This window comes from Arvicola amphibius, chromosome 9 (genome assembly GCF_903992535.2).
Source record: "Arvicola amphibius chromosome 9, mArvAmp1.2, whole genome shotgun sequence".
NCBI classification, from domain to species: Eukaryota; Metazoa; Chordata; class Mammalia; order Rodentia; family Cricetidae; genus Arvicola; species Arvicola amphibius.
Window position 1 is genome coordinate 26,613,454 of NC_052055.2, and position 14,843 is coordinate 26,628,296.

At 47.6% G+C, this 14,843-nt stretch overlaps 1 protein-coding gene across 1 annotated transcript in view; it reads left to right on the forward strand.

The window, feature by feature from the left end:
* Positions 1 to 14,843, forward strand: part of Tg (thyroglobulin) — a 181,321-nt gene that overhangs the window by 22,173 nt on the left and 144,305 nt on the right. The window contains 8 exon segments of the mRNA XM_038341990.1: positions 1,933 to 2,035; positions 2,881 to 3,081; positions 4,390 to 4,599; positions 5,787 to 5,941; positions 6,157 to 6,313; positions 8,041 to 8,256; positions 13,882 to 13,911; positions 13,914 to 14,030. Of these exon segments, the coding sequence (XP_038197918.1) occupies positions 1,933 to 2,035; positions 2,881 to 3,081; positions 4,390 to 4,599; positions 5,787 to 5,941; positions 6,157 to 6,313; positions 8,041 to 8,256; positions 13,882 to 13,911; positions 13,914 to 14,030 (1,189 nt within the window).

Sequence of the window (14,843 nt, forward strand, 5' to 3'; positions counted from 1 at the left end):
TCCTGGTCCTTCTAGACCTGGCTGTGTGTCCTTAGATTGGTTGCTTACCTTTTTCTGTGCCCAGTTGTGCTTTGTTTTAATCATAGGCCTGGGCCACATTCTTGTATTATCTAATTCTTAGATTTTTCTTGAGGCTCCAAGACAAATCCTTCACTAAAAGTCTTAAAAGAGTGATTATATACATATACATCATTATGTAAAATAACATATAGTATAGTATTTAATACTACACAATGTATACTATATATATATATATATATATATATATAATACATATAGTTGTTATCATATGTTTTCTGAAGGCACCTTGTTCAGGTCAGTGTGCTTGGTCCTCAGATTCTTAACCTTAGAGGAAGACATTATTCCTTGTCACTCCTAGCTTCTCTGTTGGTAGCTGTAACTCACAGTTTATTGAAACACCAACATAAAAGCCTAAAGGGAGAGAATTTGTGTTCAGGATCTAACCATATACCTACTGAGCAGTTCACACCCCCATGCTTGTCCCCTGTCCCTACACAAGGGTGGGTGACCTCACTGCCTGCTCCACTTAGCTCCCAGGAGCTTTGTGAAAATCAGCTGAAATCAGGCCAGAGGGCTGCCATCTGATCTCCCTTTCTTGGTGTAGAATGATGGGGACAGCAGAGTCCCCACCTTTCTGACTGCTTGTGGATCCTGTGACTCACCTGAAAGGAAGGTGTTTGTGAGCCTCCTTCAGGAGCTGGGTCAATGGGGGTGACTTGTCTGCAGAGTGGCCACATCAGAATATAAAACCAATGAGCCACAGTCAATAAATGCAGCACTCAGCACACATAAGGTTGGCTGCCTTTTTTTTTTTTTTTTTTTTTTTTTTTTTTTTTTTTTTTTTTTTTTTTGGCCAGGTTATGTCTCTGTGCTCAGGGCTTTGCATTGCAGAAATGGGATGGGGGCTTTACTGCTGAAGGAGTTCCTGGAATGAAAGGCCCCAGGAAATGACTTGGTCTTTAAAGTTCTTGTCTTACCCACATGAGGACCTGAATCCCTAGAACCCATGTAGCCAAAACTGAACATCATAGTGCCTTACCTATAATCCCAGTACTGAGGAGACAGAGATAGACAGATGCCTGGGGTTCCTGGCTAATGAGCCTAGCCTATATGCCGAATTCCAAACCAATGAGAAACCCTCTCAAAATAATGTTAGGTGCCTGGCATCTGAAGAGCAACAGCTGAGGTTGTCCTTTGACCTCCATGCACACAAAATTCATGCATGCATATCTACACACACACACAAACATACAATCACAGAGGAGGGGAAGAGAGAGAGAGAGAGAGAGAGAGAGAAGAAATGAGAGAGGAGAGACATGGAGGATCAATCTACTCCAGCTTCCAGGCTTTTAGGTGGGGAAACTGAGACCTGAGCCCTAGATAGTTAAAGTCTTGGGTCAGGAAAGCATGTTGACCCATGCTAGGCCAGGAAAGTAGGAGCCCACACTGATAGGTCCGTTCTGAAGGTCCCTAACAGGAGGTAGGGTTTGTTGGGTCACTGCCTTGGAACGTATCTGTATTACTAATTACAGACATTTACGGCTTCTTTGAGGTTCTGGGTGAAAAGTCATCTCTGGAATTAGTTCTGGACCGTGTGGAGCTAGAGTATATCATGTGCAGCCCAGCTACTATCTAGCTACGGGATATCACTCCAGTGCCTCACATCTCCTAAGAAGACTCAGTTTTCCCTGCTCTCAAATGGCACAACTTGTTCTTGTTTGGTGGCCAGCAATTCAGAGCATGGTTCTAAAGTTTGAATGGGACAGTGACTCCTTTATGGCAAACCTTCTTTGCCTGGAGCAGCTGTCACCAGTTGTTAGGAAGGAAGGGACATTCTTGTAAGACTTTCTCTCACCAATAAGTGACCTGCAAAACCTTGCAGATACTGAAATGACCATGGCTTTGTCACAGACAGGACAGTATGCCAGGCAGCAGACATCAAGAACAGGAACTTGGTGTGTGAACCCAGCCTCAGGGGAACGGATGCCACCAAACACAAACGGCAGTGCTCAGTGTGAGTAACCGTCTCTTCCCCTTGTTGTCCTAAAGCCTCCGAGGTGAGCACTGGGTAAAAAGTCCCAACTCTGCCACCTCCACAGCTGGGACACAGATTTTGACCCAAATGTCCCTTAACTTTCTCATCTATAAGACAGGACTCTTCCCATCTTGATAGAGCTCAGGAAAGTCAGTGTGTCCAGGAGCTGGATGTGCTCTCTGTAACCAAGCAGCACTAGCCAGCATCATCACCCAGCATCTGTCCCTGCCTACAAGGGCACTGGAACTTTGGGGACTACTGGTCATGTAGCTCTGAAGTACTGCATGCTCTGCCTGGCCCTGCAGCTCTGTGTCATGTGCTTATGTTGTCAAGGCCAGCCTGGGGCTTTTTGGCATAGCACAGGGTTCCCACGTTAGACTCCTATGTGACCTCTTGCCTTCCTCTCTGCCATCGCTTGAGAGCTTGTCACAAACTGTGGTTAGCACTTAAAGAGAGGGCGTGCTCTTTCTCCCTGACTTTTGTTCAATGTAATTCAGCTATCTAGCTGTCCCCCACCCCTCTCCAACAGATTCTCAGAGACCCCTAGCAGTTTGCTGGAAGATTTCACAGGTCTCTCTCTGGTGCTGTCTCAGGACTGCCCCATGACTCCATATAGCACACTATCACCCTTCTCTTCAGTTGCTTATCTTTGAAAACCCCTGCGAGGTTCTGAGCCCCTCCATGGTAGGCAACGGGAGAGATAGAGCCAAGACCCCTGGAACCCTACAAGCTGTTGACCTGGTATGGTAGGAATACCAGGGAGTGATGTGGCAAAGTTGGGAGTAAACATCAAAGCATGTTTTTCTTCTCTTGCCTATGTACAGGCCCCGGCCTCTGTGATGTTCTCAAGAGTGGAGCCCTGACCCAGAAAGTTAGCCCTGGCTACACCCCAATGTGTGAGGAGCAAGGTGGGGGCTTCTCTCCAGTGCAGTGTGACTTGGCCCAGGACAGTTGCTGGTGCGTCCTGGACAATGGAGAGGAAGTGCCTGGGACCCGTGTGGTAGGCACCCAGCCTGCCTGCGAGAGTAAGTCTTGAGATGCCGGAGGGACTGTAGGCTGAGAGTCTCATGCTGTACCAGGTCAGGGTCTCAGAGATGCTGGGCTGTTGGAACAGGAGTGGGCAGGGTATCAAGACAGTTGGCTGCTGTGCTATGGTTACTGGTAGGCACTTCCATAGCTCATTCAAGCCGGGGCTTGAAATTGGGAAGAACCTGGTGCCTCTGAAATCTATTTTGGTAGTTAAATGGAATCTGGCCCGACTTTCTATTGTCTGCAGTCAGAAGAAGCATCCTGACTCCAGGACCTCATGGGGACTCACATTTCTGACTTCTAGCGAGGGGCCATCTCGTTTGTTTTTATTTGTAATTCAGGAAGTTACTTGAATATCAAATACTGAGAGAAATATCTCATGAGCATCTAGAAGAATACTGAGATGTATTATTACATTTTATAGTATTCTCATTGAAAGCCTGCCATGAAGGCAACGCCTGTGAACCTGCTCAGGTAACAAATATAGCAAGACAGTGTCTAATACAAAATAAAACCAAACCAAACCAAAAAAACAAGGAAACAAAACAATGTGCTAGCTAAGGCCACAAAGCTAAGAGCTTAACCATAGCCTTGATGACTGTGTCTGGTAGATGCAAGTTTGGAAGGATCCCAGAGCCAGGAGACTAAAGTGAAGAGAAGTCCACTCTGTCCTCTTTCCTTTTCCCCTGGCCTGGTTCTCCCATGCTGCAGAGCCCCATGGAATGTTCTACAACTGGGTGTAGAGAGTGGACAGCAGAGGCAGCAGGAACACAAGGCATTAAGCACCCATAGCCAATTTGGGCAGTGGAGGCTGAGAGGGACACTGGGAAGGGGGACAGTGCTGAAGAGCTCACACAGAGCACTGTTGTCTCACTAAGGGAACAGGTTCAGACAAGGAAGACATAGGGAGGGCAGAAACCAGCCTCACTGGCTCCACGGCATGCCTACGTCTTGGAGCAGTAAGTGGCTGCAGGTGCTACCCCTTGAGCTCCAAATTGCTATAGTGGGGAACATGGAGAACAGCAACTGGGCTGTGAGTCCTGAGGTAAAGAGGATGGAGCGGTGGCTCACTGGATTTATAAGGTAGTTGGAGATACTATCATAAGATTCATCTTTCTTTGACTGTCTGATGAAATCGAGAGATGGTGGGTTTATCCAGAGAAGGAGGGGTAAGGCCCAGACCCTGACAGAACAGGGCACAGCCAGGAAGGGCCTGAGAAACAATCAAGGGACACAGAAAAGCAGGCAGGAGCTAGGCTGCAGCCTGGTAGGCAGCCATGACTCTTTTCCCTACCCCCTCCCAGGTCCACAGTGTCCACTGCCATTCTCGGAGTCAGACGTGATGGATGGGGTAGTCTTCTGTGAGACAGCCTCTGGCCCAGGAGTGACTGCCACTCAGCGGTGCCAGCTGCTCTGCCGCCAGGGCCGTCAGAGCGCAGTCCCACTAGGACCACTGATGTGTGACCTGGAGAGTCGGCGCTGGGTGTCACCACCGCCACCCCGGGTCTGCCAGCGTGAGTAGCAATGGAGACATTTGTCTTGTACTCTCTTCCCTCTCAGGACTATTGCTGAGGAAGCTCTCTCCCACTCACACACAGGCTTTTTATGGTACGTCAGGTGGCACCAGGGCTGGAGAGCTGGCCCCAGAAAGCACTGCTTCTAGGAGCATATAAACCCACAGCCCCTGGGATTAGGTTTTCTGGGGTGACTCTCTGGAGCCAAATGCTCTATGGGAGAATTAACATTATTCTGGGTTGCCTGTGGTTACTTGGATCAGATACAGATATTCAGTGGTAGATGCTCAAGCTGCAGAGTTAGGGACTGTATGCAATGTACTTTGATCTTCCGGTTCACCTTACGGCAAACCCTAACCTCTCCCCATATCCATCTTGACCTTTATGGTGAAGTCCTAGAAAGGCAGGGGTCCAAGACCTGTGCTGAGTGTCAGCGTCTTGGGGAAATGCAGACCTCTTCCTTTGTACAGTTTCTTATGCTGCCCCAGAGAACCCACCTACACATACCACAGTGTGGAAGCATGGGTTTCTGCCCAAGCCTGCCTTGACAAGGCCAGGGTGTAAGTAGCTCCAGCAGAGCAGTTTGAACTGAAGCATCACACGTGACCCTCCTAGGGTAGGGGTAGAAGCATCTGAGGTGGAGACCCATTATCTCGAGGTTGACCTCCATCGCCAGGCGCTAGCTGACAGCCAGAGTGTTCAAGATGGGATTAGCCGCAAAGCACCATGGGTTGTAGGGGGTTCTCATCCAGGAAAAGTTTAAGATGTAGTTGGGACAAATAAGTGGCCTGTCCCCTTGATTATATAACAGGGTGACCTCAGCTGAAATCAAGACCAAGTTGATCCTCATTGAACACTGAACAGCATTAGAGAACATCTACCCCTAGCCTGCAGAGGGGTGGTAGTGTTTATTAGCAAAGCAGTATGGGAGATTTTTCCAAGGAGAATGTCATAACCCCTATGAAGAACCCCAATTCAGAGGCTGAGCTTGCTGTGAGGAGGCTGAGTGACTCAGAGCTAAAACAGTGTGCCAGAATGTATGGGTATCTTAGGACATCAGTGCAAAGAGGCAATGCTTGTGTGCTTGTGCTAAATGAGGAAGAACTTCTTATACAAAGGAGAATCCACAGGAACGAGTCCTGCAGGCCTGTCACCTTTGTCAACTGACCTTCTGTGCTTGGCTGCAGGGCCTCAGCTGTGGCAGACCATGCAAACGCAAGCACACTTCCAGCTCCTGCTCCCACCAGGCAAGATGTGCAGTGCTGACTACTCCGGCTTGCTGCAGGCCTTCCAGTTCTTCATACTCGATGAGCTGACAAGCCTCGGCTTCTGCCAGATCCAGGTATGTGGAAGCGTTCCTATGAGGGCTTGGGCTGAGTTCAGCATCAACTCTCAGGGAGCCTCACATGGGGAAGAGGCTTTTCAGTACCCAAAGCCCCAGGAGCAGGGTGATAGAAGACTACAGGACGTAACATAAGCTCCTTCAGATTCCTGACACATGCTTGATAGCATCAGCATCTTCTATGTTCCTAAACCAAGGGGTTGTTCTCCACTCAGGTAAAGACATTTGGGACGCTGGTTTCCAGCACTGCCTGTGACAGCGCCTCGGTTCAAGTGGGGTGTCTGACTGCAGAGCGTTTGGGAGTGAACGTCACGTGGAAATTGCAGCTTGGTGACATCTCAGGGGCCTCACTTCCAGATTTGCACAGCATTGGTATGTTCACCTGGGCTGCTGTCTTGAAGAAGCCAGGCAGTCTCATGGAGCCTCAGACTCTTACAATGAAACCGGGGAAGGTGCCATTTTTTCTCATAACAACTTGGGAAGCATTGTGTCTAGCTCTTGGGAACGGCTAGTTGTGTGTTTAAGAGCATATAAGAGTTAGATTCCCCTGGAACTGGAGTTACAGGCAGTTGTGAGCCATGCAATGTCAAATCTGCTATTTGAACTCCAGTCCTCTGCAAGAACAGCAAGTGCTCTCTGAACCGTCTCACATGGCAGCACAAACTGAATAGATTATTAAATAATTACTAAATAATAGTTTCTGCATAATCAACAGATTACTAGAAAAGCTGAAAACATGGAATTTGGGAAGTAGATGGGCTATAGAGTTGATCTGGGAAGAATTAGGGGAAAGAGTTGGGGTGGTATGATCAAATTTCATTGTATGAAAGTATCAAAGCGTTAATAACAAGTAACATATATACTTAAAAAATATATAAAAGCCAGTAAAGTTCTGGTCAATAGGAACTTAAGTATCATAGGCAATAGAGAGGCTAGAGACTTCAATGTAGGGGTGAGGCACAATGCAGGGGAGATTGGGTGGAGAGAGGGACTCTTCACTGGCTTTCAGCTTCCGTACCACCCATGTCCATTGAGAAAACACCTCAGCCCATTGCCCCGCCTAAAGCCTGACAGTTATGCTAGGGATGGGTAGAGATATCACAAAGACCTGAGAAGGAAGGGTAGAGGGAATCGTGTGAGCGCTATCATGAGTGTGTGCCCTGTTTTCTCTGAACTTGCTGGTAGGGTAGGGAATAATCCGCACATCTGGGGGTGAGGGGCTCCTGTCTCTCCTCTGTCATTCAGTGTGGCCCAGTGCCCAGTTACCCGAGTAGCTGCAACTTGACCTCTGTATTATGAGCATAAATCTGTCAAAAACACAAGACTGGGGTAGAATCCAAGAAGCAGGCTACAGGTCTATCTTTCTCCTGGATTCCTAATGCCACTGTGGCAAGAATCTACCTATCATTATGAATAAGGGATTTCCATTAGCCTTCCCCTGAGGAAGCCTGGGTGATTTGGGAGTGTTTGATGTTGTAAAACCATAGCATGTTTGTCCCCAGCTTCAATGTGAAGACAATGATGACTGTGGCTTCAGGTCACAGCCAGGGACAGGTTTAGCATGGATGTTTTCTGCACATAGAGGTCTGCCCCAGCACCTTTCATGGCACTCCTCTGCTTTCTGCTTGGGAAGTCATAGCCTTCTCTAAACTTAGCAGGATAGTAAAAGCCGCATTTCCAACAGAAGGCCATGCCTTTCATGTGGGTGGCCCTTGCATATATGCTATCCCTTGGGAACCTTCCACGGGTAAAAGAAGCTTTCCTAGGTCAGTCAAGCAGATGTGGACACCGAGGCTTAGAAGAGAGGCAGAGCATTTGAATAGTGTACCTCAGATCATGGTAAAGCATATCATATGCCAAGATGGGCCACTTGGTGCCACAGAATCTGAGACTTAAGATCAGAGTTTGACTTACAAGTTTGTGATTTTGGGCCAGCCACTCACCTCTGAGCCCATTCTGTCATAATGTCTAATGAGAGAATTCATGATGCCCATGTGTCTTTCTGCCAGGATTTTCTAGGCAGCCCCACCCCTATTATCCTCTCTGGTCCTGCAGGGAACAATGAGATGACCTCCACCTGCCTCACCTATATCTTTCAGAAAGGGCTTTATTGGGCCAGGATCTTCTTGGGCGATTTGCAGATCTGATCCAGAGTGGCAAGTTCCAGCTTCATCTGGACTCCAAGACATTCCCAGCAGACACCACCTTGTACTTCCTCCATGGGGACAGCTTTGTCACCTCTCCCAGGACTCAGCTTGGGTGCTTGGAAGGATTCTACAGAGTTTCAGTCACCAGTCAGGACCCTCTGGGCTGTGGTAGGTACCCACCTCCCTCTGGACTGAGGTATGGAACCCCAGGGGTCTTCAGGAAAGGCCAGTGAACCCTGGGAAGAGGGGTTGATCATCAATGCCTTGGTCAAGAAGTATTTTCCACTGTCCAGTTTTCATGAGAATCACTCATTAGCCATCACTCACAAGGCTCAGCAAGAGGAAACATCCAGTGTGTGACATTGTCCTTTCTATTAGTTCTTCCTCAGCTTGAACCCTGGTGCTGGGGTCACTGGGAAAAGAAAGCCAGTGTCAACCCTGTATCCTGGCTCAAGATTTCTGGGTTTTATTTTAGGAGATGTCGTTCCTCTCAACCCCTATATAGCCATTTGCCAGCCCCCTCTGTTGCTCATGGAAATGAGACAGGGACAGGTTGACTTGGCTGTTTTTGCTCTTGCCATGAGTGTCTTTGAAGATCACTTTCATGGGAATGCAGCTGCAAAGTGGATAACAGATGTGTGTCAGCTTCCTGTCGCTCTCTTTACAACCATACCAGACTCAGTGGTTTTATCTTATAGTTCAGTAGGCTGAATTGCCACATGGGTCTCCTTGGCTAGAATTGAGGTACCCTCAAGACTGTATTTCTCCCAAAGACTCTTGAGGAGTCTGACTCCAGTTTCTCAAAGCTAGCCCACTCTCTGACCCCAGAACCCCTCTTTCATTGTCAAGGGCAGCACTATGGTGCCTTTCTGACCCTCTCTGCTTCCCAAACCACATCCTTCTGCTTTAAGAGCCATTTTAATGACCTACAGCTAGATCATCCAGGATGCTTCCATGATTGAATGGCCCATCTATTTTTATTTTAATTCCTCCTCTAATTTTAATTCTTTTTGGCAATATAACTTAACCTAAAGCTTCCAGAGTCGGGATGTGCTCATATATGGGTAGGGTGGTGGAATCGTTGCTCCACCACCAAAGGTTGAAAGGCTTAATGATGGTATGGAAGCCTTCTTCCTACATGGAATGAGATGAAGTGTTTTATCAAGCTGGAGGGAGATCTTCTCTGTTATTTTCCCTACATTATTACGTTGGTTGCAACATAAAGGTTCCATAGATGTTCTGAAATCTGTGCCAAGTTACTGGGTTTGAGCTACATCCCCATCCTAGCACAGAGAACAGGAGCACAGCCATTCCCAGCTATTATATACTGCAGATTTTATACTCTGCAGTGTGACTTTGCAAATATTTATCTCACAGGAGTCCCTGGTGGCAGAGCCTTTTCCTATGAGACAGAAATGGAGGCTCTGTTAATGGGCATATGCAGCTCGAGTAGGCTGTCTCCCAAGAGGGACCTGAGGTCACCAAACCCAATATCAATGGGTGAGGAATCCTACCTCCTCTTGGGCCAGAACACATAATCTGTCTTTCTGTCTTTTAAGGGCTTGCAAAACAGGAGGCTGAGAAGTGGAGGAAGAGTGGATGGTAGCATCTTCTAAGTGGGGGGAACAGGGTCATAGAGAGGACAGGTCATACATGTCAGCCGCTGTGTTCTCAGACTTTAGTATTCAGTGTCCCAGGCTCCCTGGATGAACACCATTAAGTAGGTGTGTGGGTGTTTATATACATGTAAGGACACTGTGTTCATGTTATAACACACACAAAATAAAGGGGACGATGATAATCCAATCACAACTTTCCTCTAGGGTGTTTGATCAATAGTGACAGTCGGATCTTATCACAATGGCTGACCACTCATCCTTGACAGAAAAGTCAAGGGTATGTACACAAAGGCAACAGGAAAAGACATGGGTAGCTGTGATTATGTCTGAGATCCCCAGTGAGTTTCTTGTATATGTGGGGGCCTTCTTGTATGTGTGGGCATTTCTGTAGGGTTCTGTGCCCCATCCTATCCTGAGTGAGGTGAGGAAACTAAGGCATAGAGCTCTAAACACACCCAGGACAGTGCTCTTTATTTAGACCCACCTGAGCTTGAGTCCTGCCCATCTCAGCATCTTCTCATCCTGCAGACTACTGAGGTCACTTGTCCTCCCCTGAAAATCGTGACCTCCTTGATGAAAGCACACCTCTCCTTCTATGAGCAACTCTCGGCAAGTGCCGGTGTTATTGCCTGGTTGTGTAGACATGTGAGCTTGGCTCTATCTGCTCCAGAGCTTTGGTTCTGCCCTATGCACCACGCCTCTCCCTTCTCAACAAGGGAGGTCTAGTGAAATCACAGCCCTCAAGATTCAGGTTTCTCCTTTTGGGGCTCTTCTTCTAAAACACATCTGGAATACAGCTGTGGACTTACAAGGCAGGGCATTGTCCTATGGAGATAAAGCAGGGTTTTTATCTGTTGTCTCTGAGGTCTGATGTAAGTGCTCCCTGGTAGTGCAGTGACTTGGGGGGCAGAAGGAGCTTCCCTCCCTTGTGGCTTGTACGGTCCTTCCGATTCTGGGAACCGATACTACTAGGGAGAAGACACCTTGCTTGCAGTTTCATCAGGATATGTTTAGTTCATTCTCTTGCCTCCATATGTCTTTATGGCTTCCGTGGAAGTGGATCCCAGGAGATTGTCAGGATTTTCCATTCTCTTTATATGTGACATTCATTTTCATTTATCTACTATAAATTCTTTCTTCTTATCTTACGACAAAGTCTTCTAATAGATCTAGGTCCCTGTGGACCTTCCCCACCCCCGAAGTGGTATGTTGTGGCTTTCCCCTTCTCCCTTTCCTCCCTTGCCCCATTTCACCCATCTGTCATCCACCCACTTAGGCTTTAAAAATCTAGTATGTGCAAGCCCCCATGTCACAAGTACAGAGCAGCAAAGGCCATGGCACCATACACGACTGGACCAGAAGGCTGTGCTATAAAGTGCCCTATAAGGCAGTCAGAGGGGCATGCTAGGGTGGCAGGTGCTGGGTGGGGTCTGGAAAAGTGAGCAGGGATTGCTGCTAAGGTAGGCAGATGAGAGCAAAATATCTGTATGGGAGTGTGCGCACGTGCACACGTGTGTGTGTGTGTGTGTGTGTGTGTGTGTTAGGTTCACTAAAATGATGACTATCCTAGAAACTGGGTGGATTACTGAAAAGGCTATGAGTCTAAAAGTCCTTGGCTTTCTGAGACAATGCCATGGTTTCTGTAGCAGAATTGGGATCTGTGGGAACATGGCAGGAGGTGACCCACTGAGAAAGACAGGATACAAGGAAGGATAGACAAGAAGTTTGGACCACCAGCAGAGTACCACAGAAGAATTTTGAGCTAAAGAGTGACAGGACCAGAAAGACTTGACAGGGTTTGCGTGAAGGACCATGATCTCTCCCCAAAGATGTTTTTCCTCTTTTCAAAAGTATAGCTGTCACTGATGGGGCTGAAAGATTGGCAGGAAGAATGTGATTCAGAGCCTTACAAACTCTAAACTCAAATGATCCAACAATGTATTATATAAAGGAAAGTACTGATCACAGCTCTCAGAAATTCTGGCTGGTGGAGGGACATAGTTGAAGGGGAAAATGAGCATGCAGGGGCCAAGGTGGACTTGAGAGAAGCCGCCTTCTGAGGAAGGATGATAATCATCAAGGCCCCGCCTCATTATGATCATGATCGGTGCTCTTTAGGTGGAAAAAACTCTTGACATCAGGGACAGCCACAGTGGGGAAAGAGGACGCACCACTCCTCAGAAGCAGCCTGTTGGTTTGATGCTATATCGCCAGGTCTCACTTTCCTGTCTTCATCAGGACTCAGAGCGACGATGGCAGGCCACTTGCATGGCCGGGGAAGCTTTTGTTTCCTCTAGTCCTGAAGTCAGAGGGGCCTTTACTTGAAAGAGCAACTGTCTCAACCAATCATCAAGAGCCGACTCAAAGGAGTAATGAAACTCCATGCTCAGAGAAGGATATTCTCTGCTAGGGTGGACTGGAAAGTATGACTCAGTTTCCAAGATGTGGAGGAGACTCTGATTTACTCAGAGACACCAAGTTTGCACGCAGACCAGGGGATAGGAGCCCCTAGGACATTGGCTTCTTCTCACTGCCACTCTGTGCTTACATTTTACCAGTTAATTGCCTCGCTGCCAATTCGGAAAAGATGTCCTTCTCATAGGGCTGTGAGACAACACGTGGAAACAGCCGGCACTGTGCCTGTCATGTGTCATAATTTCCCCCTCTCGCCTTCCAGAAGAGTGCTGTAGGAAGTGACGGCTGAGCACTTCAGGCCCGGCTTTCTCGCCTGTGAGATGGGAATAGATGCCCAACTCTTAGGGTATATATTAATCCATGGAGCATGCCCAGCAGTGTGCCAGACACACGCGAGGGCTCCAAGGGTGGGAAGATTTCAACTCCACCTTTCACATGGTTTAAAACTCAGTTTTTGAAGCTATTCAACAAATTATTGAGAATACACCCCTGAAAAAGGAGGGAAGAGAGGAAGGTCCTCCATGTTTTTCGAGCCGTCAGGGTGCTGGTTCATTGCAATGCTCTACAGTGGAGCTCCTGAGGGATCTGACTTCAATGCCTATGAGATATTTGCCTTTTCTATGGGGATTTTTGGGTTCCCTGCCTATGCCATATTGGAGAAGAGAAACAAAGAGGGGCCTGAACGATGTTAGAGGGAGAGAAGAGAAAGCACTGGGCCCAGAAGCTGAGAGGCTTGTATTTTGTAACAGGAAGAAGGACTACAGGAAGACATTCAGGTTGACAGGTTGACAAGAGCTCTTATACCACAGAATTTGGGCTTTCTGAGTCAATCTGAAGCTAGCAGGCCCTGACAGCAAGAACACCTTTAGTCTGCTGGGTGCCCAATTAGTCTCGCCTTTGTGCAGTATGAGCAGCATTAGTAGTGACTGACCCACAGGGACATTCAACCACAGCGGCCAAGTGAGATGGCACTAAGTTGCCTAAGAATTACTGGAATCGACCCATTGCGAAGGTACCATTTGCGCATAGCTGGCTGCAAGGAAGGACTTTCTTACAAGTGAAAGTAAATTGTTATTTGCTGAGTGCACACGTGAGCTGGTATTAGGACAGACACGTCTGTCCGTGACTGCTAGACCCCCATTAAATATGTGTTGACGCCATTTTTACACAGAACAAAAACTGCTGAACTAGACAGGAAGTGGGATTTCACCCAGTCCGCTGCTCTTCCACTCTCTGTCGGAAGCTGTGGTTGGGCCTCGTCTTTCCCATTCATTTCCTGCCAAGCTTATCTCCTTTACAGTCTCAGTTTTGGCCTCCCTGGCTGGCCTGGTTGGCCTTTCTCTTGTGTTTACATCTTGGGGATTTTGCACTTACTGTTTGCACTGCCCGGTGCTTGCTTCACAACACACACGCACACACACACACACACACACACACACACACACACACACGTCTCTAGTGTTAACTTCTCAGAGGCTGTTTCTCTCCAATGTGCCCTGACTTGTCTTCTACTTCATTTGATCCACGCCTGAAATCTTGCCTGAATTCCCACAGTTCCTGCAAGTCCATAGCTTATGGAGAGAAAGGCCTGCTTGCTTCATAGATGTCTCCTTAGCTTTTGATCCCGAGGCTCCCTGATTCTCATTAATTGCCCCCATTGAAAATCTGGACTGATTTTAGGATCTATATGTACTGCAAGCCCTGCCTGTGACCATAAAGCAAGTTCTCACTCTGATGTCTTCTATGTTTGTGCCCTTAGTGAAGTGCCCTGAAGGAAGCTTCTCTCAGGATGGCGCTGTACTCTCTGTCCTGCTGGCACATACCAAGAACAAACAGGCAGCTCATCCTGCACCCCATGCCCAAGAGGCAGAACGACCATCGCTGCTGGAGCTTACAGCAAGACTCTTTGTAAGTTATTCCGGGCACTATGAAGGAAAAACCTTTCAACACAGCGGGCTGCAATACAACCACTCAGTGTCAGTACTGGAGATCTCTCTGCATCCCAGAAATGACCCACAGTGGTAGGAGGTTGAATAGCATCAGTATCCCACATCTGATAGATAGCAACAGTGGCCTCTCCCCCATTTTATGATGAGCAAACTTGATGAGAAGAATTGCCAAGAATCTCTTGGGTAGGCATGCGAGTGGGTGGTGGTAGAACACAAAGCTCTCCACTGTTGAGAACCACTGGGTAATAAAAGGCCATCTTCTGTTAATGCCCGTGTCCTGCCAGGCTCCAGCCTAGTCATGTTACCTGCAAAGTCTTGTTCGGTCACCCCAACTCCTCTCCCAGGTAGATAGTGTAGCCCACGTTTTACAAATAAGATGAGGGTTCAGATAAGTGAGCTTACTTAGTCAAATTCACCCAACTAACTCGGTTGATCTTTGAGCTTAGTTTTGTCTGATTCTGCAACTTCTTGTTTTTGTAAATTGACTCTATTAGATCCTGAAGAAAGTATTCCCACCCAGACACATAACCACTGTCGTAACTCCATATCAGTCTTTCTGGCCCTAAGCTTGCAGAACCCCACATACTTGGTCTTCCTATGTGTTATGAACTTCCAGAATGTCAAATGACTACTAAAAACCACCTGGGTATTCTTGGGAAAGGGCCCATGCTTTGTAATAGGCCATGTTGATGAAGGAGTCTGCATTATGTCAGCATGAAGCAAATTGTTATTGCTTACAGCGTGAATATGTTCCAGAATGTTTTAGAAAGTG